This window comes from Macaca nemestrina, chromosome X, assembly GCF_043159975.1.
Source record: "Macaca nemestrina isolate mMacNem1 chromosome X, mMacNem.hap1, whole genome shotgun sequence".
NCBI lineage: Eukaryota > Metazoa > Chordata > Mammalia > Primates > Cercopithecidae > Macaca > Macaca nemestrina.
This window is the reverse complement of record NC_092145.1, coordinates 73,713,776-73,741,209: the sequence shown is the minus strand read 5'-3', so window position 1 is coordinate 73,741,209 and position 27,434 is coordinate 73,713,776. Positions and strand designations below refer to the sequence as shown.

The following is a 27,434-nucleotide window of genomic DNA, read 5'->3' as shown; positions in this document are numbered from 1 at the left end:
AATGGCTATAATAAAAAACATGCAATAAGTGTTAGCAAGGACGTGGAGAAATTAGAACACTCATAAAATTCTAGTAGAAATATAAAATGCTGAAGCCACTTTGGAAAAGTCCAAAAGTTCCTCAAAAATTTATGCATAGAACTATTATAAAATCCAACAGTTTCACTCCTAGATATATACTTAGAAGAAATGAGAACATACATCCACAAAAAAAACTTGCACATAAATGTTCACAGCATTATTATTTATAATTGAAAAAGCATGGAGACAACCCAAATGCCCATCAACAAACATAATGTGGTATATTAACAGAATATTATTCAGCCATTAGAACAAATAAAGTACAGTAAGTCCTCACTTAACATCGTTGACAGGTTTTTAGAAACTGTAATTTTAAGTTAAGCAACACATAAGGAAACCAATTTTACCAATAGGCTAATTGAAATAGATAAGAGTTAAGTTCCTAACAAATATTTCTGGTCACAGCATCACCAAACTTCTAAATAAAGGCTAAAATACTTCCAATGTTAAACACTGAAATAAATATAAGCTATTCATACAATTAAGAACAATTAAGAACAAGATAATTATTTACATGCTTATTCCAGTTTACAGTAGTGGATCGCTGCAGCCTATTTCAGCAGCTCAGAAGGCAAAGCGGGAACCCATCCTACACAGGACTCCAGTCCATCCCAGGGAACACACACACACACACACACACACACTCATACTGGGATCGTTAGGCATGCTAATTAACCTAAGCACTTCTTTGGGGCGGACGAGGAAACTGAAATACCTGCAGAAAACTCATGAAGACATGGCAAGAACTTGCCAACTCCACAAACAGTGGCCCCGGCTGGGAATCTATTTTCTCATCAACATTACAACTAAACAGCATTGAACAAAATTGAGACCTGCTGTAATGATACAAATTAGAACGTGGATTGACCTGAAAACGTTTTGCTAAGTTAAAGAAGCGAGACACCAAAGGCCACACACATATTGTGTGATTACATTGATATTAAATGTTCAGAATAGACAAATCCATAGAGACAGAAGGCAGATTAGTCGTTGCCAAGGGATGGAAGGTGGGGGATAAGTTGGGGGAAAATGGGGAGAGACTGCTAATTGGTGCTTTGTTTCTGATTTGGGTGATAAAAATGCTCTGGAATTAAACAGTGGACACAACATTGTGAATATACTGACAAACATTGAATTACATACTTTATTATTTTTATTACAATTAAAATGGTGAATTTTATGTTATATTAATTTTATGTCAGTGAATATTTAAATATTTTCATGAAAACCACAATAGAAAAAAATTAAGCATAATATTTCACTAGCTACATTTTTGAAGATATAACAAAACACAATCATCGTCAGAGTCTTTTTATTAAGATAAATCCAGTAAAATTTGTGCATTCACATATAATCAAAACTGCCCTTCTGAAATAAACATATGTATTTATTTTAAAAATGCAAATACAATTTCATTTTTCCCAAGCTAATAATAAAGTTATATTTGGGAAAGATAAGTTTAACTCTTAGCATTACATGAAAATAGTTCACCTTCTTTATAAAAGCATCCTAGAGAACAAGAACGTTGGATGCAACTCTTTTTTTGGGATCCCTCACTTTATGAAATTATTACATATATAAAAGAGTAAAATTAAAATTCAAAGATTTGACACATAACTTACACAACACGAAATTCACTCGCAAAGTTGAAAGCATATTTTTTTTATATATTCCACTACTATAATCACAAAATTTATAGACAAATGTTCCATGTTAGAAACTTTATGGCTAAAAATCAATATGAAGATGTTCTGAAATTAAATCAATGCTAAAGAAAGACTGTGTTTATAAAATTTTTGATAAAAATATTTATCTCTATTAACTTTACAACATGAAGGTACATGTTACCAAATTATGAAACTATATAGGGCAGTTTTAAACAATACTCTGTGGCTCCTCCATTTTTCCATCTTCTTCTTTGATCTCGTCTTTTTCTTTTCCTTCTTCTTCTTCTTCTTTTTCATCTTCTTTCTCTTTTCCAGCTTCTTCCTCATTTCCACCTTCATCTTCTTTTCCATCTTCTCTCTCTTTTTCATCTTCTTTGACTTTTACATCTTTCTCCTCCTTTTTATCTCCCTTCTCTTTTCCATCTTCATTCGTTTTTCCATCTCCTGTTTCTTTTCTATCTTCTTCCTCTTTTTCACCTTCTCCTTTCTCTTTTCCATCTTCTCCATTTCCTTTTCCGTCTTCACCTTTTTTTCCATCTTCTTTCTCTTTTGCATCTTCCTCTTTTCCATCTTTTCCTTTCTCATTTCCATTGTTATCCTCTTTTTCATCTTCTTTCCCTTTTTCATCCTTGTCTTCTTTTCCAGCTTCCCCTTTCTCTTCTTTGTTTTTATCTTCTTCATCTTCTTTCTGATCTTCTTTTTCATTTTTTACTTCTGCTGCCACTGCTTCTTTCTTTTCTCCTCCCTTTTCTGTGGCATCTTCAATATTTTCTTCTTTTACTTCCACAATTTCTTTTTCAGAAGCTGGTGCCTGTATGCATGGTGGAAAAAAAAAACAAAACAAAACAAAACAAGATTCTGTTAGTAAATTTAGAACCATTTCCCCTAAATATTTACACTGGATTACATCTATTTCACAAAAAGACTAATACTTCTTTTAAAGAAAGTAATTTTCCTGTGAAAGAAGCCTGCTAAATATCACATTATGAGAACACATTCTAAGAAATGCGATTAACTAAAATATGTCCACAGAAATATCTACAAATAGATATTTGAAACAATAAATACAGAAACACTTATAAATAATTTTCATTTCAAATATGAAGCACAAAGTAAATACTTAAAGGATGACTTGTATTTATTCTATATCAGCAATTCTTAATGAGGACTATGCATGTAAACAAAATATAGTCCTTGGAAAAATAACATATTTTGTTTCTATAATAATGATATTTTTTTATGTAAAAATTTCTTGAAAAGTACTATGCCAGATATTATAAGATAACTTACAAAAGATTTTCCATATTTGCATATGTTTAGTTTATAGATTTGGTGACTACATCCCATTTTCAGTGTTTTATTACAATACCTAAAAATGCTGTATGCATTAAATATGCAAAATAAGATTAAAAACATTTATATAATGATTTGCTTTGCCATCTACAAAGGAAATAAAAGAATCATAAATTCTGGAAAAGGGATTTACAAATAGCCTGTGTGCTGATAAAATGAATAAAGATTGGCCTGTATTTAATGAGAAGGTGGTTATGTTAGTACTAAGTCATAATCATTGGCATTGTTCTAGTAGCAGCAATGCTAAGCCACTGCTCGCACTACTGGTCCCTCTAAATTCTCATATTTTAAGTTAATTTTATTTTCCCCTTAGATACCATTATACTATTGAACCACGGCTCACTTAATTTTTTCTAACTTGTAAACTAAAAGGCAAACAGGATTTCTTTCAGTTGTACCCATTGTTAAACTTTCAAATAGATAAAACTGTTAACATTAGAAGATACCTCTGTAATTTTGGCTTCTCCATTTTTAGCATTTTCATTGTAGTCTTCTTCAAGAACTGCTTCTTGCTTGGTTTCAGCAACTGCTTGGGCACTTTTATCTATGTTTTCTTCCATCATATCACTTTTTGTCTTCATTTTCTGCCAAGCAATATAAAACAATAAAAGTAAATGTACAGTTTAACTGCTATGTTGATTAAATGGTCACAATTATTTTACCAGCTATTGTAATAATTTATGCAAATGTTTTAAAGTATCACATATAAACCTGATATCAATAAAATTATCATATAATACCTTCATTGTAAGTTTCATTGTAAGCCTAAAACAGCATTAAAAATGCACAATGTTCCCTTGATACAAATAAAATAAATTTTCTTTTAAGTTGAGTGATATAGATGAGAGGCAACCAGTTAGAATGCTGACTAGTTGCTGCCAAGGACAAACTGCTGGCATCAAGTTAGACTGATCAATTAATTCCTTCTGACCAGAGAGGGTCAGTTTATTTTTGTCAAGTCTAATTAATAAGGAACAGGGTTTTGTTGATTGTTAAGCCTCCATTGGTAATAATTAAGAGAAATGCTGTTAGTGAGAACATCAATTTAGATAGAGTTTTAAAAGACCTTACGGTGATGTAAGTGTTTCAATCTTTGTATCTACAAGTTTGGAATGCCCTGATTCACGACGACTTTATCAAGAAAATTTTTTGCCTACCCGTGTATGTAATAGAAAGATCACTGGATTGAGGGGCCAGAAAACCTGTGTTTGAATTCTAGATCTGCCACTTACGTGATGTGATCTTGAGCAAAGGCATAAGTATCTTTGAGGCTGTTATTTTCAAATATAAAAAGAGACTAATACCACCCACCTCACAGGGATGTTATAAGGAGAAAATGACAAAACACATGGAAAAAAAGCTTTAGAAACTGTAACTTATAATATAGATATAAGTTATTACTCTTTTAACACATGAGAAACAGCCAAGGAGGGTAAAGTGTATGGTTACATAGTATATGTTTTAGTCTAGCCCTTTTCTTTTCTTTTTTTCTTTTCTTTTCTTTTTTTCCTCCCCTCTCCTCCCCTCCCCTCCCTTCCCCTCCTGTTCCTTTCCTTTCCTTTCCTTTTCTTCTTTTCTCTTTTTTTTGAGACAGGGACTCCCTCTGTCGCCCAGGCTGGAGTGAGGCAATCTCTGCTCAATGCATTCTCCTCCTCCCAGGCTCAAGCAATCCTCCCACAACAGCCTCCCAAGCTGCTGGGACTACAGGCATGCCCGGCTAACTTTTGTATTTTCTGTGGTGATGGTGATTCACTATGTCGCCCAGGCTGGTCTCAAACTCCTGTGTTCAAGCAATCTGCCTACCTCGACCTTCCAAAGTACTCAGATTACAGGCGTAAGCCACCACGTCTGGACTTACTTTTCTTTTTAAAAGAAAATGCTGTATTTACTGTTTTAAAAACTTAAAAGTTGAATATTTAACCTGACATAATAGTGGACTTGAAAAGTAAAATGCAGAAAAAACACTTTCTTTTGTCACCATTAAATATATCAATTATTACTAAAACTTCAATTGCCCTAAGTTTAGCAATATTTTTTAACAAAGGATTTCATTTATGAGCATGATGACAGTTTATACTTTCTTCAACTACAAAGTGATAGGATTAGATGCTCTCTAATGTTTCTCATAGCTTTAACCTTTTATGATTTCAGGAATTCAACCAATATTCTTAGGTATTAAGCAATTAACAGTAAACTAAATATTGAGATTGTATCTATTTCTACATGCCTTTAGCCACAATATCAGAGTATATAAGTCTATACAAAATCAATTGTGTCCATTTGAAATTAACATATGCAAATGCATCTCACATATATATTATGTAAATAATTATATATAATCTTATATATACTTTGCCAACTGTAAAATATTATCAAATGTTAGTTACTACTTTTATTACAAAGCACAACTTTGGGGTTACTACTGTTTTCACCTTTTGTTTTCCCAGGGAAACAGTATCGTCACTATATGATAGCAAAGGCATGTACATTTAATGGGCCTATCCAACTGAAATTGTTTTGTCTCTACCCAATGAAAATGTCAAAACACTGTGGACAATCACAAAACAGGAGCAAATATTCCCCACCCAAGGGGTGTACATGTATCAAATGAAAGAATATAATATATTACTAACATATATTATATTTTGTTACTAACAGAACAAAATATAAGCAAAGTAAAATGATCAGCTGTATGCCATTTCAAAAATCATTTTTTTTTAAAAAAGCAAATTTATTTCAATATTCTAAGTTGAATATTTACCCTTGAAGTTGATGTTCTTTTGGGCGTTACCTCTGGTGTAAAGGGCACAAGCATCTGCATCAAGTTGTGGGAAAAGAAAAGGAAAAAAATCACATTTGAAGAAAGAATGTTAAAAATGAAATCCAACCTCTGAATTAAAATAAATGAGCATTAGAAAAAAAAAAAAAACCACATTTCCTTGGTGTGAAAATTTTTCTTAAAACTTCAAAAATAAATCGTGTATTGAATTTTTTAGGATTCCCTAAATTTTAAAATGACATTTCATAATACATGGGCTGCTTTTTGAAAAGATTACTTACAGCAGACAATCTGGCAGATCTTCTCTTTGGCTATAAGTTAAAAACAAAAGTCTGTTAAGTGAATTATGGATACAAAAAGCTAGAATTACTTTTATTGAGGTCAAAATATTTGGTGTAACAATACATAAATATTGTCATTAAAGAAGCAATTGTGAATTTGGTTAGAAAATACAAGAGAAATACAAGTTTTGATTTTTCCTTCCTCTGAACACTTTATATACTAAAGAAAAAGTCCTAAATTAAGCTTAAGTGGCTAGGCTAAATTAACACAGTAGCTAGTAACAAGGAGCACATTTAGAAATGAAAATATATAGCCTTTTCTTGCCAAATGACAAAGCAATTATTTTGCTTAAAAGGAAGAAGTTCTCTCTACATCTGAACAAGCACAATAAGGTCTTAAATTCCAAGAAGCTTGCAGTTTTTAATACTTACTATATATATATTTTTTCACACTCAGTATATTTTTATTGTGCATTAATTAGATTAAAATTAATAATATGCATTGACCAAAACATTAATAAGGCCATAAAGGTAAACTGAGAGGTTTCTTTAATATAATTGTTGCACAACAATGATTCTCGCTTTGTAGGACATATAGAAGATGGCATACTCTAAGAGTTAGAACAATATACATTGAATACAATAACAAAGACTATATAGTACGTTAAAAAATGTTTCACATATGTGAACATTTAGAGCCTCAACTTTCTAAAATAAGCAACATGTAAGCCTGTAAAGTACACACACCAAAATGATAGTCTAACTCACAAAACACCCAAATAAAATATTAGCACATCTCTATGGTCAAGAATATTTCTTTAACATCATTTCTATTAAAAAAAAAAAGTGCAAAAGCCTTTTCTTTTATTTTGAATGGCAATGTAAAAAAGTCCTCTCTTCCGAAATTCAGATATATATTTTTGAGAGAGCTCACTGGCATACCATATTGGTACTCATATTGTACAAATATACCAACCAGCATCTATTTTTTAGCTGCTTATGTGTGTCAAGTTTATAAAACGAGTGGTTTTTCCTAATAGATGCTCAGACTAAAGAAACTCACCTCCTGCCTCATATCACCTTGACCTGCAGCCTACACAGAGGAGAAAACCACACAGAAATAAGGTCATTGATATAAACACATAAATCAGAAAACACTGCCTGCGGATTACAAATTTCAATATAATTGCTTATTACTTTCTCCTGGGTTCCTGCTCAAGTAGACACGTGTTGTTTCTTAGGAACCACGCTACATACTGCTGTTTTACTAATGTGCGCCAAGATGCAACTGCATGCACAAGACATACTTTAACACAATTGATAGTTAATTTCATCCTTTTGTGTAAATTGCATCTCCTGAAAGTAAACCTTTGTAATTTTGAAATCCACCTGCTTTAGATAATGTAAAAGCCAAAAATGTGGGGGTGGGTCAAATGAAGGCGGAGCTTCATGCAATTTCCCTTTCTTGCCTTATGTTTGCCATGCGATTGTACCTATCTTAACCTCTCCACTGACTCTGGACTATTCTTTCCAAGTTTTGCATGCAAGAATTACAGCCCCCACAGTGTTTTGTGGGGTAGACCTCTTTGCTACAAAGTCAATGCTTTATTCTAAGACACTGGCCGCCGATTTTAAAACTTCCCGCCACTACCTGCTTTAAGGTTGCTGTCAGCTCTGCAAAACAGAAAGACCTACTGCACAAGTATAGAAAAGCACAGTGGCGGGAATCTCAGAACGGGGGGATGGTGATTAGAAACAGTTGCTTTCCATATCTGAGCAGCCCTTTAGCCTGAGAATTATCAAGCTATTGCACGATTCATACAATCACAGAGCACGGGGGAATTTCAGTATTATTTCTATGTTTTAGGAATAAGGAAGGTGGACTTGTTTATAGGAATAATCCAGAAACAATCATAATGTCTTAAGTTAGCACAGTGTTTTACTGTTTTACCAAGCAATGAAACAGCGTTCGATTTCACTTCTAGGGGACTAAGAAAAAAACAAAACAAAACAAAACAACAACCAAAAAAAACGCCGAGCGTGAACTTGTTTCCTGTCTGAAAGGAGCCAGGAATTGTGAAGTGAGGGTTTGCAGAAGACCTGTGGAGCTCGAAAGGCTCAGATCAATTCTGCATTACTAAAGTCAACAAATTCATGCTACCCCAACATCGGCAAGTTTATCCGACGCTGTTTCCTTATAATCTTCCCATCTTTAGCTAAAGAGCTAGGGAAGGTCCAGCTTTCTCACCCCTAAAGTTTTTAATTACAGCGGTGAATCTCTGTTCTCTAGGACAGTTTGAAGTCTGCGCCGCCTAATGGCACAGGATTACCATTGCATAGCCATCTGGCCTGACAAGAAGTGGAGGAGGAGGGAAGAAAAAAAAAAAAAGAAAAAAGAAAACGGGAAGAACAAAGGCAAATACAGGAGAAAGCCATGGCTTTCGTTCCCCAGACGGGACGGTTCCCCAAGAAAAGCCGGTGGCAGAGGAGGATACTGAAGTGTGGTTGGGAGAAGTATTCTCCAATAGGGTAAGCGGAGGAAGGGGGTTGGGGTAGGAAGCGACAGCACAGCGCTATGGCTGTTTGTAATTCAGCATGGAGACACCTTTCAAGAGATTCTCCCCTTAAACAAAACACTCCAAAAGTGAACTACCAGTTGCATGCAACACCATCCTAAACCTTACACCGACTGCTCTTTGCCCTTCTCCCCCTTTCCGTTTCATTACATCACAAAATGGAAGAAGCCAAAAAGCTTTAAAAAAAAAAAAAAAAAAACCCAAACAAACAAATAAATAAATTCTTCCTATTAGGAAATAGGTAACTCAGCAGCTAATTCCCCGTCTGTCTTTCCATCCATCTCACTTACCTTTCTTTTGGGCATTGTTGTAGCTCTCTATAGGAGATCTTAGTCAGCAGAAAAAAAGCCGAAGGCAGTCACTGCCTGACTGCTCCAAGAGCAAATGAGTTTTCAATGAACTAATTGCAGCACGACCTGTACTCTCCTCTAAAAAAAAAAAAAAAAAAAAAAAAAAAAAAATCCCTCGTTATTGGCAACATTAAACACGCCAAGACGCAACCAAACTACGTGAATGGTTAACCGGACTGGGAGCCACATTGGAGTGACAGGTTCTCAGGCCAATAAAGAGAGGCAGCCGGCTTTGGGGGGTGTGGCCCGCGAACTTGCCCGAAGCCCTCGTTCCCTGTCGGCTCCAACCGCTGGTGTAGTGGAGGAGCACGCGAACTTAACAAGGGCTAAGCGATCAGGAATAAGAACGGCAGGAAAGCCAGAGCTGTCTTGATCAGTTTTTTTTTTTTTTCTTTTATGTTATAATGACAGACGAAAGCCACAACAGTTGCTTTCTTCACAATCTCCAAACCCGCCACCCTTCCCTATTCCTAGCGGGGAAAGTGCTTTTAAGACCAGTTGAGTCTGGGCTCCGATCTTTCCCTGCCACCTTGGGCGGGATGGTGTTGAACCGACAGGAACATTCATTCAGAAAGTGCAAAAGAGTGGAGATGTTTCTCTGGTGTGGGAACATCACCCCAAAGCAGAACTGTGGTGCTGGCAAGGAGAGGGTGCCAAAATGGCGTGTTTTCCGCAGGTGGAGAGTAGCGACAAAACTGGGAGCTATACCGTTATCCCACTTGGAGCGGGTATACGAAGAATTCAGTGGGACTCCGAGGGAAATGTGTAATAGCAGAGGTCTATCCAAAGGAAAAGCCCTGAGAATAGATTTTTAATCTGAAGGTTGCATTTAGTGAAAGGACTCAAGAAGGTGCTATCCACGAAAGTATTTAGGACTCAGAACCTAGACTAGCATAAGGCGATTGAGGTACTCACCTCAGGCACAAAATTTAAGCTTGTGACAAAAACCCAGGAGACTAGGATGAGGCGAGTGAGGTGAGTCACGCAAGTGTAGGGTAGGATCCTGTCTTTATTTAAATTTTTGAAAAAACTTAAAATCATGGACTTTTTTGCAAGAATTTTGATATTTAAAAAGATTGTCTAAAAATACTAAGTATCTTCATTACTGAGTTTCTAGGCGGTCCTTTAAAATTTTTGCCAAAGGAGAATGTCTCCACAGCGTCACTCTAATCCCAGTCATTTTTAGGTGACTTTCGACTTCAGTGTCAGTTTCTGAGACCTAAAGGTTTCAGGGTTGAGGTGGAGATTGATGAATAAATTACTTTGGAATAAATATGATTAAAATAGAGGATCTAATTCCCTACCGCCCTTTCTCAGAGGCGCCTTGATGTGGTTGTGTATAAAAGTGCTCCCAAACAACAACCCAAATCCTTATCCTGGAGGGTTAATCAAAAAAGAAAGTTAACCTTTTGAACAGTTACTTTAGGAAGAATTCATTTGTGTTCATGTAGGTTAAAACATTTGGAATAATTCGTTTAAGAGATAAACACTATATCTGCTACAGAGTGCCAAACCATCCCTTCAAGCAAAAATGCAGCCTAACAGAATAACCCATTATAATTATATTTACTATTGTGTTTTATTATATTATTTTTATTTTGTTATATTTTTATATTATTATTATTATTATTATTGCCCATTCTTCCCCAGCACTGATAGTGTGGAATTAAATAGATCAGGTAGAATAAGCCTGCGTGACTGCTGCTCAGTTTCCTTCCCCCAACTTCATACTGCATTCTAATTCAAGCAAGTAAATCAGAAAGACATTTAAATTGCTTCCTTGGTCCATAGTTATTGGGATAATCCCTAGATGTTCCTGATGTCACATTTTGCTCTTATGGTAAAAGTATTTCTGGGTGAACTTAGATATGTTTCAATCATTTTATTCTCCAACAGTTAGAAGATAAGCATAAAAATTGATTTTAATATAAGGATTGCCTCATAAGGATAAGGAGAAAAATGAAGGGAATGAAAATTTGTCAGCCGTGGAATGCATCCATTCAACAAATTCTTATTTAGCATTATTTTGTGAGTCGGATTTTGTTTTTGTAGACTAGCTTATGAAAATGCGAAACCCTGTAGCACGCAAAGTTGCATTACACAGCTTCTGTCTTTAAGGAATTTTATAATTTTGTAGGATTGAGCAAACAGATGCATACCTATTTACAAATCAAAGCTGATTGTATTATCTGAATGGTGCAATCTAAATTCAATAATAAAACAGGAGGGAAGGATCTTTTAGGACTAAGGTAATTTGGCAAAGGGTTTGATTGAGGAAGTGGAATTTGGCTTGCCTGTGAACAGTTCGGTAGACTGTTACATTATAGCAAATGCAGAGGCAGGAAAAGTTTGTACTTGTTCAGGGAACATAGTGCCTAGTCCAAGTGGGTTGAAACAAATTATCTTGAGGAGCCTTGGAAGGTAAAGCTTAGAAATTTGAAGAAAAGCAAAATGTGCAGATCAGTGAGCTCTAAAACTCCTCTTAAATTTGTCAGCAATTTTCTTTTTTGGCCGGGTTTTCCTTCTTGAAGGCTAACGTGTTGCAACTGTGATTTATATCTTATTAAACTGAAAAAATAGTCATGCATGCAAAAGAACATCTTCTAAGTGTGAAACATCCTTCTGTTTCTTGACCCCAATCCCCCATCTCCTCATGTTCTTCCTTCTAACCATTAACCAGAGCGGTCCTTTACATTAGCAAACCTGTTCAGGCGCTTTGCCTTTGCAGTATTATTACCTCTGACTTCAGCCCCATATATCTTCACCTATCAAATGTTTACCAAACTGTTTAGACCCAATCCAAATATCACCTCTTTGACAAAAGCCTTCTTCACATTTTAGCCCTAAGAAATTCTTCCCTCCTTTTATAGTATACAGTTTAGATTGTACCACTCATATGACACAAGCAAGCTTGATTTTTCCTTTTTTCCCCAACCACTCCATCAAACTTCTTCAAATTGGGTCAAACTTGTATATACTTATTTCCTTTTGCCCAAATATTTACTCAGCATATCACACTCTACATACGTTCTGTAGAATTTACTACTTTTACAATATATTTTTCTAAAATTGATAAATTATTGCAGAGTAAAAAGGTTATTTTTGTGTAATTGTCAAAGTGAGATTTTTTACAGGACTATTCTTTTCTAAAATTACGTTGGCTTGTTTCTCTTTTTATTAATGACTAGGAAAATTGATTGCCAGAATTCCCTTATTTTACCTAGCTATTAAGCATGCCTACTACCGCTCCCAAAATTTACAGGAACTGTAACATGTCCATTTAGTAACCAGTTGAAAATGACACAGGAAGATATGAAAATCTACAGATTAAAGACATTAACATTGCCGGGCGCGGTGGCTCAAGCCTGTAATCCCAGCACTTTGGGAGGCTGAGACGGGTGGATCACGAGGTCAGGAGATAGAGACCATCCTGGCGAACACGGTGAAACCCCGTCTCTACTAAATACAAAAAACTAGCCGGGCGAGATGGCGGGCGCCTGTAATCCCAGTTACTTGGGAGGCTGAGGCAGGAGAATGGCGTAAACCCCGGAGGTGGAGCTTGCAGTGAGCTGAGAGCCAGACTCCGTCTCAAAAAAAAAAAAAAAAAAAAAAAAAGACATTAACATTAAAATATTTTGAGGCAGAGAATCCAAAAGAAAATATTATGTATTTATGAGAAAAGAAATGCTAGACAGCCAAGATAAAACAGTTCTTCAAATGTTCTGTATATTCATAGTTTAAAATTATATATATGTATGATTAATTAAAAGCATTCTAGATACACTACTTTGCATGCAAAGGGGTATCAAAAATACTGATTGACTAGTAAGAAAAATTTTATTTTCTCTGTTAAAATATCTCTAATTTTGATCTCATGCAACACCATTATTATTCCGTTGTATTTTAATAAAATAAAAAATTGGAAAACTATTTACTATTGTCAGCAAATAATGCAAGACTTCTAGCATATTATTAAAACACAGTGTTTTAGATATTTTTTGTTGGTATTTTCAGAGGGTAAAATAAATACAAGTCTACAGTGAGCCAAATACATCAATGCACTTATTTCTGAGCCTTGTTTAAGATTGATATGAGAAATTTATTTGGATTGATGATGCCACTTAGCTGAGATTGACTCTGGAAAAACTATAATTCTGGTGACCCAAATCTTCCTATGCCCTATGTTTATTTGCAGCAGACCCAGGACTAATAAAATACTGAATTAAAGAGTGGCCATTGATATGATAGCTAGATTATTTTTCCAGTGGTAAAAATAAATTGAGCGGCTTTCTAGGGGTAGAAGGCATATAATGCATTTTATGTTTCTATTTGTAAAATTTCTACCAACTTTTAAAGTAACAATTTAAAAGAATGCTATTTTTAGGCTTTCAGACATTCAAGTTTAGAGGATACTGATAGAGATTTTCTAGTTTCAATACCCTTGGAATAAGCACAAGTCCAGAGAGCTTAAATGACTTGCCAAAGATCATCTATTAAAATTTAAGCAGTTGGCCTGGTGCAGTGGCTCACCCTGTAATCCCAGCTCTTTGGGACGCCGAGGCGGGAGGATCACCTGAGGTCAGGAGTTCGAGGTCAACATGGCCAACAGGGTGAAACCCCATCTCTACCAAAAATACAAAAATTAGCCGGGCGTGGTGGTGGATGCCTGTAATCCCAGCTACTTGGGAGACTGAGGCAGAAGAATCACTTGAACCTGGGAGACAGAGGTTGCAATGAGCTGAGACCGCGCCATTGCACTCCAGCCTGGGTGACAGAGCGAGACTGAGTCTCAAAAAAATAATAATAATAAATAAATAAATAAATAAATAAAAATAAATAATCAGGCAGTTTTTTTCACTTCTTTACTATAGATTTTATCTATGGTTGTGATATCATCAATTATATAATTTATACAGAAATGTTAATGATTAAATGATACATTTGGTAAACACGAGTTCTGTTCCATCTCAATGACCTTAAAACTCAAGAAGAAACTCTGACTGTCAACCTACTTCGGATGTATCTTTTTACTGATTCATTGGATCCTCACTCATCTGTGATCTTAAACTTGTATTCTCTAGTCAGTTTTCTATACCTCAACAAGTAGAAAATTCAGAAGAGAGAAACTACTTTTTACCTTATTCCTTTATTTGTTTTTTGGTCTAAGGTAAGTCTAGTGAATGTGAGTTTTTAATCTTGAACATCCAAATGCTTGCCCATGTTTTCTTCTTCCCCTTGCCAGAAGAGAGGTTTTCAGATAAAATTGCAGATAAGATTCATTATCGGTTAAAAGTTGTTTGAAGATTTCTAACATCCAGTAGGTGTCATCATTTACTTGAAAAGAATTTCAAATTTTCTTACTTTATAAGATTTCTTCTTCCTTTAAATTTATTTATAATACATATTTATTGTTTAAAATTAAAAGATTAATTGTATATATTAAGATGTACAACATGATGTTTTGATATACATATAATGAAATGATTACTACAGTCAAGCAAGTCAACACATTCAACAACCAAAAAATTATTGTTTTGTGGTAAGAGCACCTAATATCTACTCTCTTAGAAAATTTCTAGGGTATTTACTAAATCCTATCTATTGAACTTAATTTATACTTTTGGTACTATGTTTTTGCGTGAAATATGAGACATTTAAAATCTTAATATGTTTGGAATATTTAACCTTCATCCTCATCTTATAGAAGCACAGATATTAATTCATAGCTTATAAAATATGAAAACATAGATTGTGACACTTCTGAAGTTGTGCGGCTATTGTGGCACATTGAAAAAATGACATCTTTAGTTTAAAGCAATTATATTTTCACTTTATTTATTTTAATTGGCCTTAATGCTCAGGCTTTTTCTCCTTAGAAAGTTCATGAATGCTGTTTATTCTTATAAAAAGAAATGAAATAAGAATTCAAGAATTGATAAATGCCCCATGCTGCCTATATGAGAAAAGAGCCTATTTTCAAGAATAGATCAGTTTTCGGTGTAGTCCAACTGTTCACTAGTGAGGGTTGATTAGAAATAACCACCCTTCATGAGAGAATAGTGGCGACCTGTCAAATAGGTTGTGTGTTAGAAACCAACGTCTTTATTAAGAAAAATATTCAATTTAGTAAACTGATGTCATTTTAACCAAAAGCTAAAGTTAAATGTGATTTTTTAGATGCCTGTAGCAATTGATTTTCTTCAGTTTGTGTTATGCTAGGATTTGTTTTTCCTTTTCCTGTTTTGGGCTTTATCCATTCACTTAGAGCCTTACTTATCAGATCATTTTATAACAAGCTTCATATAACCTACGAATTGTTTTATTTTGTTGTAAATTATTTGAAACACATGGGCCATCAATTGGAGCTTGCTTTAATTTAGACACATTTAAGGTGAGATAAAACGATGTTAAAACTAGTTGTCTTTAATCCTCAAAGTGTAGATATGAACACTCTGATGAAGTAGTAGAGCTCAAGTAGATTTTATTGTATGGGGAATTGACAATCTATGCTATTACTAACATTAAGTGTATAGTCCTTTAAGAGGATAAACAGACAAATGGCTGTTCAACAAAGGTATTAAATTTTAAAATGCTCTAGAATGCACAGCAAAGGTAGCGTACAGGAAGGAAGAAAGAAGGGGAGATTCACTAAGGAGGAATCATTAAAAATTATGTCTTAAGAGTCATATTCAGAGACATTTATATATATATTTATATATATATGTGTGTGTTTGTGCGCTCTTACCTTCTAAGGACATGGTGACATTCTATTATTTACTTGTTTTTCAAAGACTCATTCTTTTTTGTTTGTTTATTTCTATCCTTTTTAAATTCAGTCTATGCTCACTTCCTTTGTTAAACAATAGCTGACATGCTTCAATCATTTACCACCTACTCAAAACCTTAAAAAATTATATTTTATATTGAAATGAGTAATCATTCAAGCAAATGGACATGCTCAATTCTCACAAATTTTAATGACAACAGTATAATCCACATTTACATATTTTCATTATTTCCAATAAACTAAGCATATCTTTGGAACTCCTTCCCTTGGTTTCAGGGTTAAATTGCCTAAGTGGAAATAAGATAATATTTTTAAAAATATGCTCTCTAAATAGTTTATTTGTTGGAATATATATTGTTTAGTCTACTTCATATACAGACACATGATCAATGCAGGTTTAAGGGAAAATATAATTACTCCTTCAGTTTCCTATTTGTTTTTATGTTGTAGTTTACTTCTAAATTTATTGTAAGATGGGATACTATTTAGCACTTAATTTCTTCTGAATAAGGCCCACACTGGAGATAAAAAAGGTAATAAAATATATGGTTCATGCTTTTTTGGTTTGTGAGATAGGTTTTGCTCTGAAAAATATTATTATTTGTATAGCTCTTGAAAACAGAAACATTGTTTTGTGAGTTTATGCTAATTTTTGTCTATAAAAGGTAGCATTCTATTATATTTGGTTATCTTAATTTCATCTTTAAAATAACTGTGGTAGGATTAATTTCTTGAATATTAATTTTTGCTTTGTTTATATTTTAAGAGCTTACTCAAGTCTTCGTTTCTTCCAGTCAGCCAATTGCTAATGACTATTTGAGAATTACATTGGCTAGGTTCTTGGAATTTGTGGAACTTGTTTATCAGAGAAGAGACTCCAAAGAGTAGGAGAGAGAAAAAGAGCCATACTGAAGGAACTTTGAACTTTCCAGAAAGCAGAGGAGGTGACATGATGTGTGACGGAAAAGAGTACTTATTTGCACATAGTGTCCCAGACTATAAAGTGGCTGTGGGACACCAAATCAGAAAATAGGAATAGTGGAAGAGGGTCATCTCTGAGAATGATTGGGAAAGAAGTACTTCAGAGACAGGTGGCAAGAACTGGCACTGGAGAGCAGCACCAATTTACACTCTGACCAACACAGAAGCATGCTTTTTTTTAAAATTATTTTATTTATTTATTATTATTATACTTTAAGTTCTAGGGTACATGTGCATAACGTGCAGGTTTGTTACATATGTATACTTGTGCCATGTTGCTGTGCTGCACCCATCAACTCGTCAGCACCCATCAACACATCATTTACATCAGGTATAACTCCCAATACAATCCCTCCCCCCTCCCCACTCCCCGTGATAGGCCCCGGTGTGTGATGTTCCCCTTCCCGAGTCCAAGTGATCTCTTCGATTACCTTGAGCAGCATTTAGTATCTGAAAAAGTATTCGTTTTTAAAAATTGAATAGGTTGAAATAGGTTTTTTGATTTGCATATCTTTAATTACGGGTGAAGCTGATCGTCTTTTCATATGTTTGATGACCATTTGTATTTCCTGTCTGTGAATTTTTCGACCATATCCTTTCTTTTTCTACTGGATTTTCTCTTTCAGTTTTTCAGCTCTTAATAGTGGTATTTTTTTCTAGAGAGAAGACTTAAGCTTTTATGTAGTCTTATCATTTTCCATTGTTACTTCTGGTTGTGTTTTCCTTTAGAAGAATTTCCCTATTCCAAAGGTATAAACAAATCCATTTACACTTCTCTTTATAAATTATATCATTTCACTTTTTATAGTTAAATATTTGTTCAGTCCTCTGGAATTTATTTTGGTTTCAGGAGTGGTGGATACAGCTTTATTTTTTTTGAAAATATAAGCCAGTATCTCGGCGGCATAGAACTTACCATCTTCAGGTAAGGAAGTTGAGCATAGAGCAGTTAAACAACTCACCTAAAGTTTCTAAGTAAGTTATTAGCAAAGTTGAGACTAGAAATCTGGTCTCCTACTTAAACTTTTGGTCTGTAATTTTTCCAACAAAGTACACTGACTCATTGTCACCTTCTCTACTTAATTAAGTACTTTCCTGGCTTGACAGCATTCTGATTTACTCTAACCCATTAGAAATTAGATGAAAAAAGCTTTTAAATTTAAACAATTATCTCCTTGCCACCAGGAAAGTGTGAATTAGAAAATGATTTATTTCCTTGTATAGGGAAGATTTATACCAGGAACTTTGGAGAGAGAGAGAGAGACCAGGTGTGCTTTAGACTGGTAGTTGGCATAAGTCTGGAAGGTAATGATCATAATGCTATCATGAGAGAGGGTTGGGGTAGGAATGGTAACAAAGTAAGAAGGGAGAACTGGACTTCTTTATATTTTTCCCTCAGGCCAGATCTCACAGAATTACTACTTGTAGATAATTACTAACATATGCTTTAAATTAGTAATAACAGCTTCCACTATGTATAAGGTACTTTGTTAGGCTTTATATGAATTATCTCTGGTCCTAAGTTTACAGATGATAAAGCTAGTAATTGTTGAGTAAGAATTCAAACTCAGAGCAGTTTGATTCCAGAGCCTCTGCTCTCTTAATTAAATTTCAGTTCTTTCAACCTTTATTTTTTTCGGTGATTCTGCTTTTGAATCTTAGTTCAGAAATCCATTATTTATAAGAAAACTCATCATATAAAATTTTGCTAATGCAATTAATCTGATAGAGAATTAATTATGCTTGGTTTCCTGTCTCGTAGTTTTAAATTTTCAGTTCTCCCTGAGATACCCTGCCATCGTGCCTCCAACTGAGAAATAGCTACTACATCAATGCTTGTAGAACGTAATTATTCTGACCACAGTTGTAATTCATATGCATTAATTCCACAAACATTAATTGAGCACTACAAGGGTCCAACCTCTGTATCAGGCACTAAGGATACAAAGATTTGACTCTACTTCTTGAGAGGCTCACACTCTAATAAAAATAAGCATGCTTATAAAAATTACACTGTAATCTGAAATGTGATATAAACGAGGTATGTGAAACATAGTATGGGGACCAGAGGAAGAACCAACTAACACAGTCTGAAAGTTGGGTCAGGAAAGGACTTACTGAGGAGGCAAAGACAAACAAGAGAGATGGATGAGCATTTTAAGTAAAGGAATTAATAATAATATCATAATTTTTACCCATCCTCAAAAAGTAATATTTTTGAGAACACAGATTTTGTGTGCTAAGTATATTTTTCTTAATACACAGGAAAACAAATACGTAACTATTAAAACATTTGCCAGTGTGTCCCCACAAATTTTCTTGTGGACCACCAGTGGTAGTGTATCCACACATTGAGAAGCATTGCTCTATTAGCAATACTGGCATCGTTCCCAGGGCTCAGTGCAGCTGTGTGGGTTTTTTATATAACTGGACATTTGCTGTCCATGTAGGCTATGTCTTTCTTAAGCAGTGGTGAATGGATGACATTTTGTTTTTCTTTCTTGACTACAGAGAAGTGGAACACTGCATTGAGTATAGTTAGGTGAACTCCTGCAAACGAACTGTGTGGGGATTGAAAAGGACTTTATGAGTATCCAGAATGAATAGAAAATATGACCTTGCAGCTTCCATTTTAGGCAAACAAGGGCAGATATGAATCTTCCAGCTGATCTGTGGGATAATTTAGCCTCCTTGCTTAAGGTGTTGACTAGAAAAGACTGGTGAACATATGGCATATATACCATCATGTGTATATCACATAATTTCACTAACATATGAAAAATTAAAATTATTTACCTTTATCCCTTCATGTTAAAAACTCTCAATAAACTAGGTATTGAAGGAACTTACCTCAAAGAAAAAGAAACATATATGATAAACCCACAGCCCACATCACACTGAATGGACAAAAGCTGGAATTATTCCCCTTGAAAACTGGCACAAGACAAAAATGCCCCATCTCACCACTCCTATTCAACATAGTATTAGAAGTTCTGGCCAAGGCAATCAGGCAAGAGAAAGAAATAAAGGGCATTGAAATAGGAAGAGAGGAATTGCAGATGACATGAATCTATCTCTCAAAAACCCCATCATCTCAGCCAAAAGCTACTTAAACTGATAAGCAACTTCAGCAAAGTCTCAGGATGAAAAATCAATATGCAAAAATCACTAGCATTATTATACACCAACAACAGTCAAGCCAAGACCTGTCATGAATAAACTTTCATTTACAGTTGCCACAAAAATGACAAAATACCTAGGACTACAGCAAACTAGGGAGGTGAAAGATCTTTACAAGGAGAACTACAAACCACTGTTCAGAGAAATCAGCGACAACACAAACAAATAGAAAAACATGCCATGATCATGGAAAGGAAGAATCAATATCGTTAAAATGGCCATACTGTCCAAAGCAATTTGTAGATTCAATGCTATTCCCATTAAATTACAATTCACATTCTTCACAGAACTAGAACAAAACTGTTTTAAAATTCATATGGAACCAAAAAAGACCCAATAGCCAAAGCAATCCTAAGCAAAAAGAACAAAGCTGGAGGCATCATGCTACCCAAATTCAAACTATACTACAGGGCTAAATAACCTAACAGCATGGTACTGGCATAGACCAATGGAATAGAATACAAAACCCAGAAAAAGACCACACACCTAAAAATATCTGATCTTTGACAAACCTGACAAGAACAGTCAATAGGGAAAGGATTCCGTGTTCAATAAACAGTGCTGGGATAACTTCCTAGCGATACTCAGAATACTGAAACTGGACCCTTTCCTTACATCGTACAGAAAAATTAACTCAAGATGGATAAAGACTTAAATGTAATAACCAAGAGTATAAAAACCCTAAAAGACAACATAGGCGATGACATCCTTGAAATAGGAACAGACAAAGATTTTACAACAAAGATACCAAAAGCAATCCCAACAAAAGCTAAAATTGAAAAGTGGGATTTAATTAAACTAAAGAGCTTCTGCACAGCAACAAACAAACAAAAAACTACCCAACTACCAATAGACTGGACAGGCAATCTACAGAATGGGAAAAAAGTTGCAAACTATGCATCTGACAAAGGTCTAATATCCAGCATCTGGAAGGAACTTAAATACATTTAGAAGAAATAAAACACCACCATTAAAAAGTGGGCAAAGGACATGAACGGACAATTCTCAAAAGAAGAAATACACGCGGCCAACAATCATATTTTAAAAAGCTCAACATCACCAATCATTAGAGAAATGCAAATCAAAACCACAATGAGATACCATGTCACACCAGTCAGAATAACAATTATGAAGAAATCAAAAAAATAACAGATGCTGTGAGGTTGTGGAGAAAAATGAATGCTTATACAGTGTTTATGAAAGTATAAATTAGTTCAACCATTGTGGAAGACAGTGTGACAACTCCTCAGGTACCTACTAAAGACATAAATACCATTCGACCCAGCAATCCTATTACTGGGTATATACCCAAAGGAATGTAAATCATTCTGTTATAAAGACACCTGCAAACATTTGTTCATTGCAGCACTATTCACAATAGCAAAGATATGGAATCAACCTAGATGTTCATCAATCATAGATGAGATAAAGAAAATGTACATATACACCATGGAATACTATGCAGCCATAAAAAATAATGAAATAATGTCCTTTGCAAGGACATGGATGGAGCTGGAGGCCAGTATGCTTAGAAAACTAACACAGGAACAGAAAACCAAATACCACATGTTCTCACTTACATGTGGGAGGTAAATGATGAGAATACATGGACACACAGAGGGGAACAACACACACTGGGACTTATCAGAGGTTGGAGGGTGAGAGGAGGGAGAGGATCAGGAAAAATAACTAATGGGTACGAGTCTTAATACCCATAAATAATCTCTTCAACAAACCCCCATAATGCACATTTGCCTATGTAACAAACCTACACCTATACCCCTATACTTAAAATAGAATTATAAAAAGCTATCTTTTAAACTTGATAGTTTCTTTAGGTTTTTGTTAGCAATTACTTCAATGGTTCAATTAAATTTTTAAATATAAAAAGGTTTAGGTTTTTAGTAAATTGAATTTCCATATTTTTATTATAATGAGCATAAAAATACCTGTTTGTTTTCCAGGAGTACAATAAATGAACGAATTTATTTATGATGAAACTACGAGTACATTTAGATTTAGCAAAAAAAAAGAGTGACACTAGAAAACAGTGGTTATGAATATTACAAAACGTTTCTAATTTAAACATAGCAGCTGACTAAATACTGAATTTTGGTCTGTTAGAAATCATGCTATGTACTGTATTGTCATTTCTCAATTTTGGTTACAAACATTGATTATAGCCAGTTTAGGATCTTCATGATGAATTTGGACACTATCATTTGATTTCATATTGAACTTGAGTGTTCCAATATGTTTTGGATACAATATTTGGCTTCTTTAATTACATATTTTAAATTTGTGATGAGAGCTTCAGATTTCATTATTAGATTTATTTCTTATTCATTAATAAACTTTATTGAGATATAATTTACATGCCATACACTGAACTCTTTTAAAGGGTACAGTTCAGTATATTTTTTGTGTATATCCAGAGTTGTGCAACCATCACCACGATAGATTTTAGAACATTTAAATCACCCACTAAAAAAATCCCTTGCCCATTAGTAGTCACTTCACATTCTCCCCAACTCCCTCCCGCAATGTATCTGCCATTTAACACATCTCTACATTTACGTGGAAATTAAAGGGACACAGAATAGTCAAAGTACCCTTGGAAAATAAAAATAAAGTTGAAGGACTCAGAATTCTCAGTTTCAAAACTCATTACAAAGCATCATTAAGACAGACAGTGGCATAGGGTGAGACTTGTGGATCAATGGAATAGAATTCAGAATCCACAAAGACACAATTACATTTATGGTCACCTGATTTTCAACAAAAGTTCAAAGGGAATTCCATACAGCAAAAAACAGTCTTTCAAACAAATGACACTGGAAGAATGAAAATCAGCATACAAACAAATGAAATTGAGTGAACTTCTTCACATCATACACACAAAAAAATCAACTCAAAATAGATGATAGACCTAAATGTAAGAGTGAAAACAATAAAACTCTTACAATAAAACATAAGAGTAAGTCTACATGACTTTGAATTAACTTACGGTTTCTTAAATATGACACCAAGAGCACACTCAATAAAAGAAAAACAGATAAATTGGATTTCATCGAATTTAAATATTTTGTGCTGCAAGCTGTATCATCAGTAAAGTTAAAAGACAACCCATACAATGTGAAAATATTTACAAGTCATATATACGATAAGGGACTTTTATCCAGAATATATAAAGAACTCTTACAACTCAATAAGAAAAAAACAACCCAATTTATAAATGGGAAAAGGATTTGATATGACTCAGTAATTCCACTCCTAGATTCATAACAAATAGAAATAAAAACTTATATGCATATAAAAACTTATACACAGTTGTTTGTATCAGCATTATTCATTATAGCCAAGTAGAAAGAACCCCAATGTCCATCAATGGATAAATGGGTAAGTAAAAGGTAGTAAATCAGTACAACTGAATATTTGTCAGCAGTAGAAAGGAATAAGATAGTGATACATGCTACCTTAAAAACATTATAACCCAGTTATAACAATAAAACAAATAACCCAGTAACAAAGTGACCACAAATGATTTTATTTCATATATGTGAAATATCCAGATCAGGCAAATCAATAGAGACAAAAAATATCTTGGTGGTTGCCTGGGGCTGGCAAGGAGGGAGAATTTGGGGAAATTAAGAGTGACTGCTAATGGATATGGGATTTATTTCTAGAGGGAAAAATATTCTAAAAATAATTGCAGTGTGCTATGTTTTGGATGTGTTTTCTCCCTGCCATAACTCATGTTGAAATTTAATGCCAGTATAACCATGTTGAGAGGTGGGGCCTTTAAGTGGTGATTAGTTTATTAAGATGGATTACTGTCTTTCTCAGGAGACTGGGTTAGTCCTCATGAAACTGAATCAGTTCCTGCAAAAACAGATTGTGTTATAAAACAGGTCAGCCTACTTTGTCTCCTCTCTCTTAACACATACCCAATTCCCCTTCCACTTTTCTGCTAAACTATGAAGCAGCACAAGGCTCTCACCAGATTCAGCCACCTGATCTTGAATTTTCCAGCCTCCAGAACTGTGAGCTAAGTAAATTTCTTGTCTTGATAATGTATTCAGTCTCAGGTATTTTGTTATAGCAACAGAAAATAAACTAAGGGCGAATGTTGCATAACCCTGTTATACTAAAAACATTGAATTTTACACTTTATATGAATGAATTATATGGTACCTGTATGATTTCTTACTAAAGCTGTTAAAAATAAACGTGAGTGTGTGCAATAAATTTCCTTTTTCCTCATCAGTTTGATAAATTATAGTTGATGATTGAAACAAAAAATAGCATTATCTGATGCTAAAGGCAATAGTATTTAAAAAGTGGGAAAGGTAAAGGACCTTAATGGACATATGTTTTCCCCACTACACTAAAAGTGGTAAAATAGTGAAACCAGGAGACTGTGGTAAGTCACATATGTGTATTGTAATACCCACAGCAACCTCTATGAAAACTATACAAAATATACACTCAAAAACACTACAAATAACTCAAGATGGAATCCTAAAATATGTTTAAGTAATCAACAGGAAGGCACGAAAAGAGAAGTAGAGGAATGAGAGTCAGAGGAAACAAATGGAAAACAAATAATAAAATGGCAGACTTAAGTTCTAACATATCAATAATAACCTTAAATGTAAACAGTCTAAATACTGGAATCAAAAGACAGAGACTGGAAGGAAACAAGCAAACATTACCCAATGATACACTGTTTGCAAGAAACACTTGTCAAATTTAATGACGGGGTAGGTTAAACATAAAAGAACGGAAAAAGACATACCAAGTAAATACTAATTTTAAAAAGGTAGGAGTTAATACGTTAGTATCCAGTCAAGTCAACTTCAGGGCAAATAAATTACTAGAGATAGAGTAATAAATGATAAAATAACGATAAAATGATCAATTCGCCCTGAAGACATAATGATCCTAAATATGCATGGATTAAACAATAGAGCCCCAAAACAAATAAATGAAGCAAATGCAGGAAGCAAAACCTGATAGACCCAAAGGGAGAAAGAGTATGTTAAAGTCCCCAACTATACTTATGGATCTGTGTAGTTGGGGACTTCCATATATTCTTCATAGCAACTGATAGAACTACTAGATAGAAAGTCATCAAAGATATAAAAGAGCTGAACAATACAATAAACCAACAGGATCTAACTGATAAATATTTAACACTCCACGTAAAAACAGCAGAATATACATTTTTAAAGCATTCGTTGAACATTCATCAAGATATACCATACCCAGCATCATAAGACATCTCAATACATATAAAAGAATTGAAATGATACAGATATGTTCTCTGACAATAATGAAATCAAATTAGAAATAATAATGAAACAAAACAAGAAAATATCCATAAAATTCATAATTAAACAAAATATATTTATATAGCCCATCAGTCAAAGAGAAAGTCTCTAGCGAAACTAAGCAACAAAATAAACATATCAAAATATAGGAGATGCAGCTAAAGCAGTGCTCAGAGAGAAGTTCATAGTATGAAATGATTACATTAAACAAGAAGCAAGTCTCAAATTAATATTCTAATACCTTCAGCAAGCTAGAAAAAGAAAAAAGAGAAACACAAAGCATGCAGAAAGATTATGAAATAATACAGAGAAAGGGAGAAATCAATGTAGTTGAAAATAGAAAAACATTGGAGAAAATTGATACAATTAAAAGCTGGTTCTAAAAAAATATATAAGCTTGATAAACTTCTAGGAAGGCTGACAAAAACAAAAACAGATTGCACAAGTAACCAATATGGGGAATGAAACAGGAGATAGCACTACAGATCTTGTAGTTAATGAAAGGGTAATGGAGGAATATGAACAACTAAACTTATAAATTTTAGAAGTTATAAGAAATGGACCAGTTTCCTAAAAATCACACACTCTAAAATCTCAACCATGATGAATAATCCTTGTTACTAAACGCTTAAAACATAATTAAAATAAATTCTACATGATGTCTTCCAAAAATTCAAAGATATAACATTTCCTAATTTTACAAGGCCAGTATTACCCTGCTACCAAAACCAGACAAAGATAGTATAAAATAAGAAAACTGTAGACCAATATCTATCAAGAACTTAGAAGTAGAAATTTTTGATAAAACGTTGGCAAACCTAATCCAACAATGTATAAAAGAAATTAGATACAATGACAAAGTGTGATTTATTCCAGGTATGCAAGACTGGTTGAACATTTGGCTCAATTAAAGTAATCCATCATTTTAAATTTTTAAATTTTTAATTGTGGGTACATAGAAGGTGCATATATTTATCAACAGGTGAAAGAAGAAAAATCGTGTGATCATATTAACATATGCAGAAGGCACATTTGACAAAATTCCACAGATATTGATGATAAAAACTCTCAGCCAGTTAGCAATAGAGAGAAATTACTTCAACTTGATAAAGAACATGTAAAAATCCTATTGTTAACATCATATTAAATAGTGAAAGACTGATGCTTTTCCCCTAAGACTGGGAAAGATGTATGTTCTCACCACTCTTTCTTAACACTGTGCAGGATGTTTTAGTCAGCACAATAAGACAAAAAAAAGAAATAAAAGGTATGCAGCTGGAAGGAAAGGAATAAAATTGTCCCTATTTGCAGATGATATGATTGTTTACATAGAAAATCCAGTGAAGTCTATTAAAAACCTCTAGAACTAATAAGTGTGTTCAGTAAGTTTGGAAGATACAAGATCAACCTACAAAAGTTAATTTCACTTCTATGTACTAACTATGACCAAGTGGAAAGTAAAAGTAAAAGCACAATACCATTTACAATTGTTACAAATAAAATAAAATAAAATATTTAGGTATATGCTTAAAATATGTACAAGTTCTATATGCTTAAAATTACAAACTATTGATTAAGAAAATAAACAAATGGAGAGACATATCATGCTCACAGGATGAAAAACTCAGTATATAAAAGATGTCAATTCTCTCCAAATTGGTCTATAGATTTAATGTAATTCTCATTAAAATTTCAAGCTTTTGTAGACATAGACATAGTCATATTCTAACATCTCTATGAAAATGCACAGGTCCTAGAATAGGTAGAGCAATTTCAAAAAGAAGAACAAAGCAGGAAGAATCACTTCATATCATGTTAAGGTTTACTATAGCCACAGTAATCAAAGCAGTGTGGTTTGGCAAAGGAATAGATGCATAGATCAAGGGACATAGTCAACTGATTTTTGGTAAAGGTGCAAACACAAATCAATGAACGGTAGTCTTTTCAACAAATGATACTAGAACAACTGGATACCCATAGGCAACAGTGAACCTTGACCTTAACTTACACCTTATCTTAAAAACTTAACTCACAAAGAGGCAGAGTAAAATGGCAGAATGGAAAGC

At 34.0% G+C, this 27,434-nt stretch overlaps 1 protein-coding gene across 3 annotated transcripts in view; it reads right to left on the bottom strand.

Moving 5' to 3' along the window:
* Nucleotides 1-227: 227 nt before the first annotated feature.
* LOC105464502 (high mobility group nucleosome binding domain 5) overlaps nt 228-27,434 on the bottom strand; it is an 88,466-nt gene continuing 61,259 nt past the window's right edge. The window contains exons 3-8 of one of the 3 annotated variants that reach the window (XM_071088369.1): nt 9,028-9,165; nt 7,225-7,254; nt 6,162-6,191; nt 5,863-5,916; nt 3,548-3,685; nt 228-2,559 (exon numbers count right to left, since the gene is read on the bottom strand). In XM_071088369.1, the coding sequence (XP_070944470.1) occupies nt 1,957-2,559; nt 3,548-3,685; nt 5,863-5,916; nt 6,162-6,191; nt 7,225-7,254; nt 9,028-9,042 (870 nt within the window). In that variant the 5' untranslated portion in view covers nt 9,043-9,165 and the 3' untranslated portion in view covers nt 228-1,956. The remainder of the gene's footprint in view (nt 2,560-3,547; nt 3,686-5,862; nt 5,917-6,161; nt 6,192-7,224; nt 7,255-9,027; nt 9,166-27,434) is intronic. The other 2 variants (XM_071088370.1, XM_071088371.1) reach the window with 2 other exon arrangements.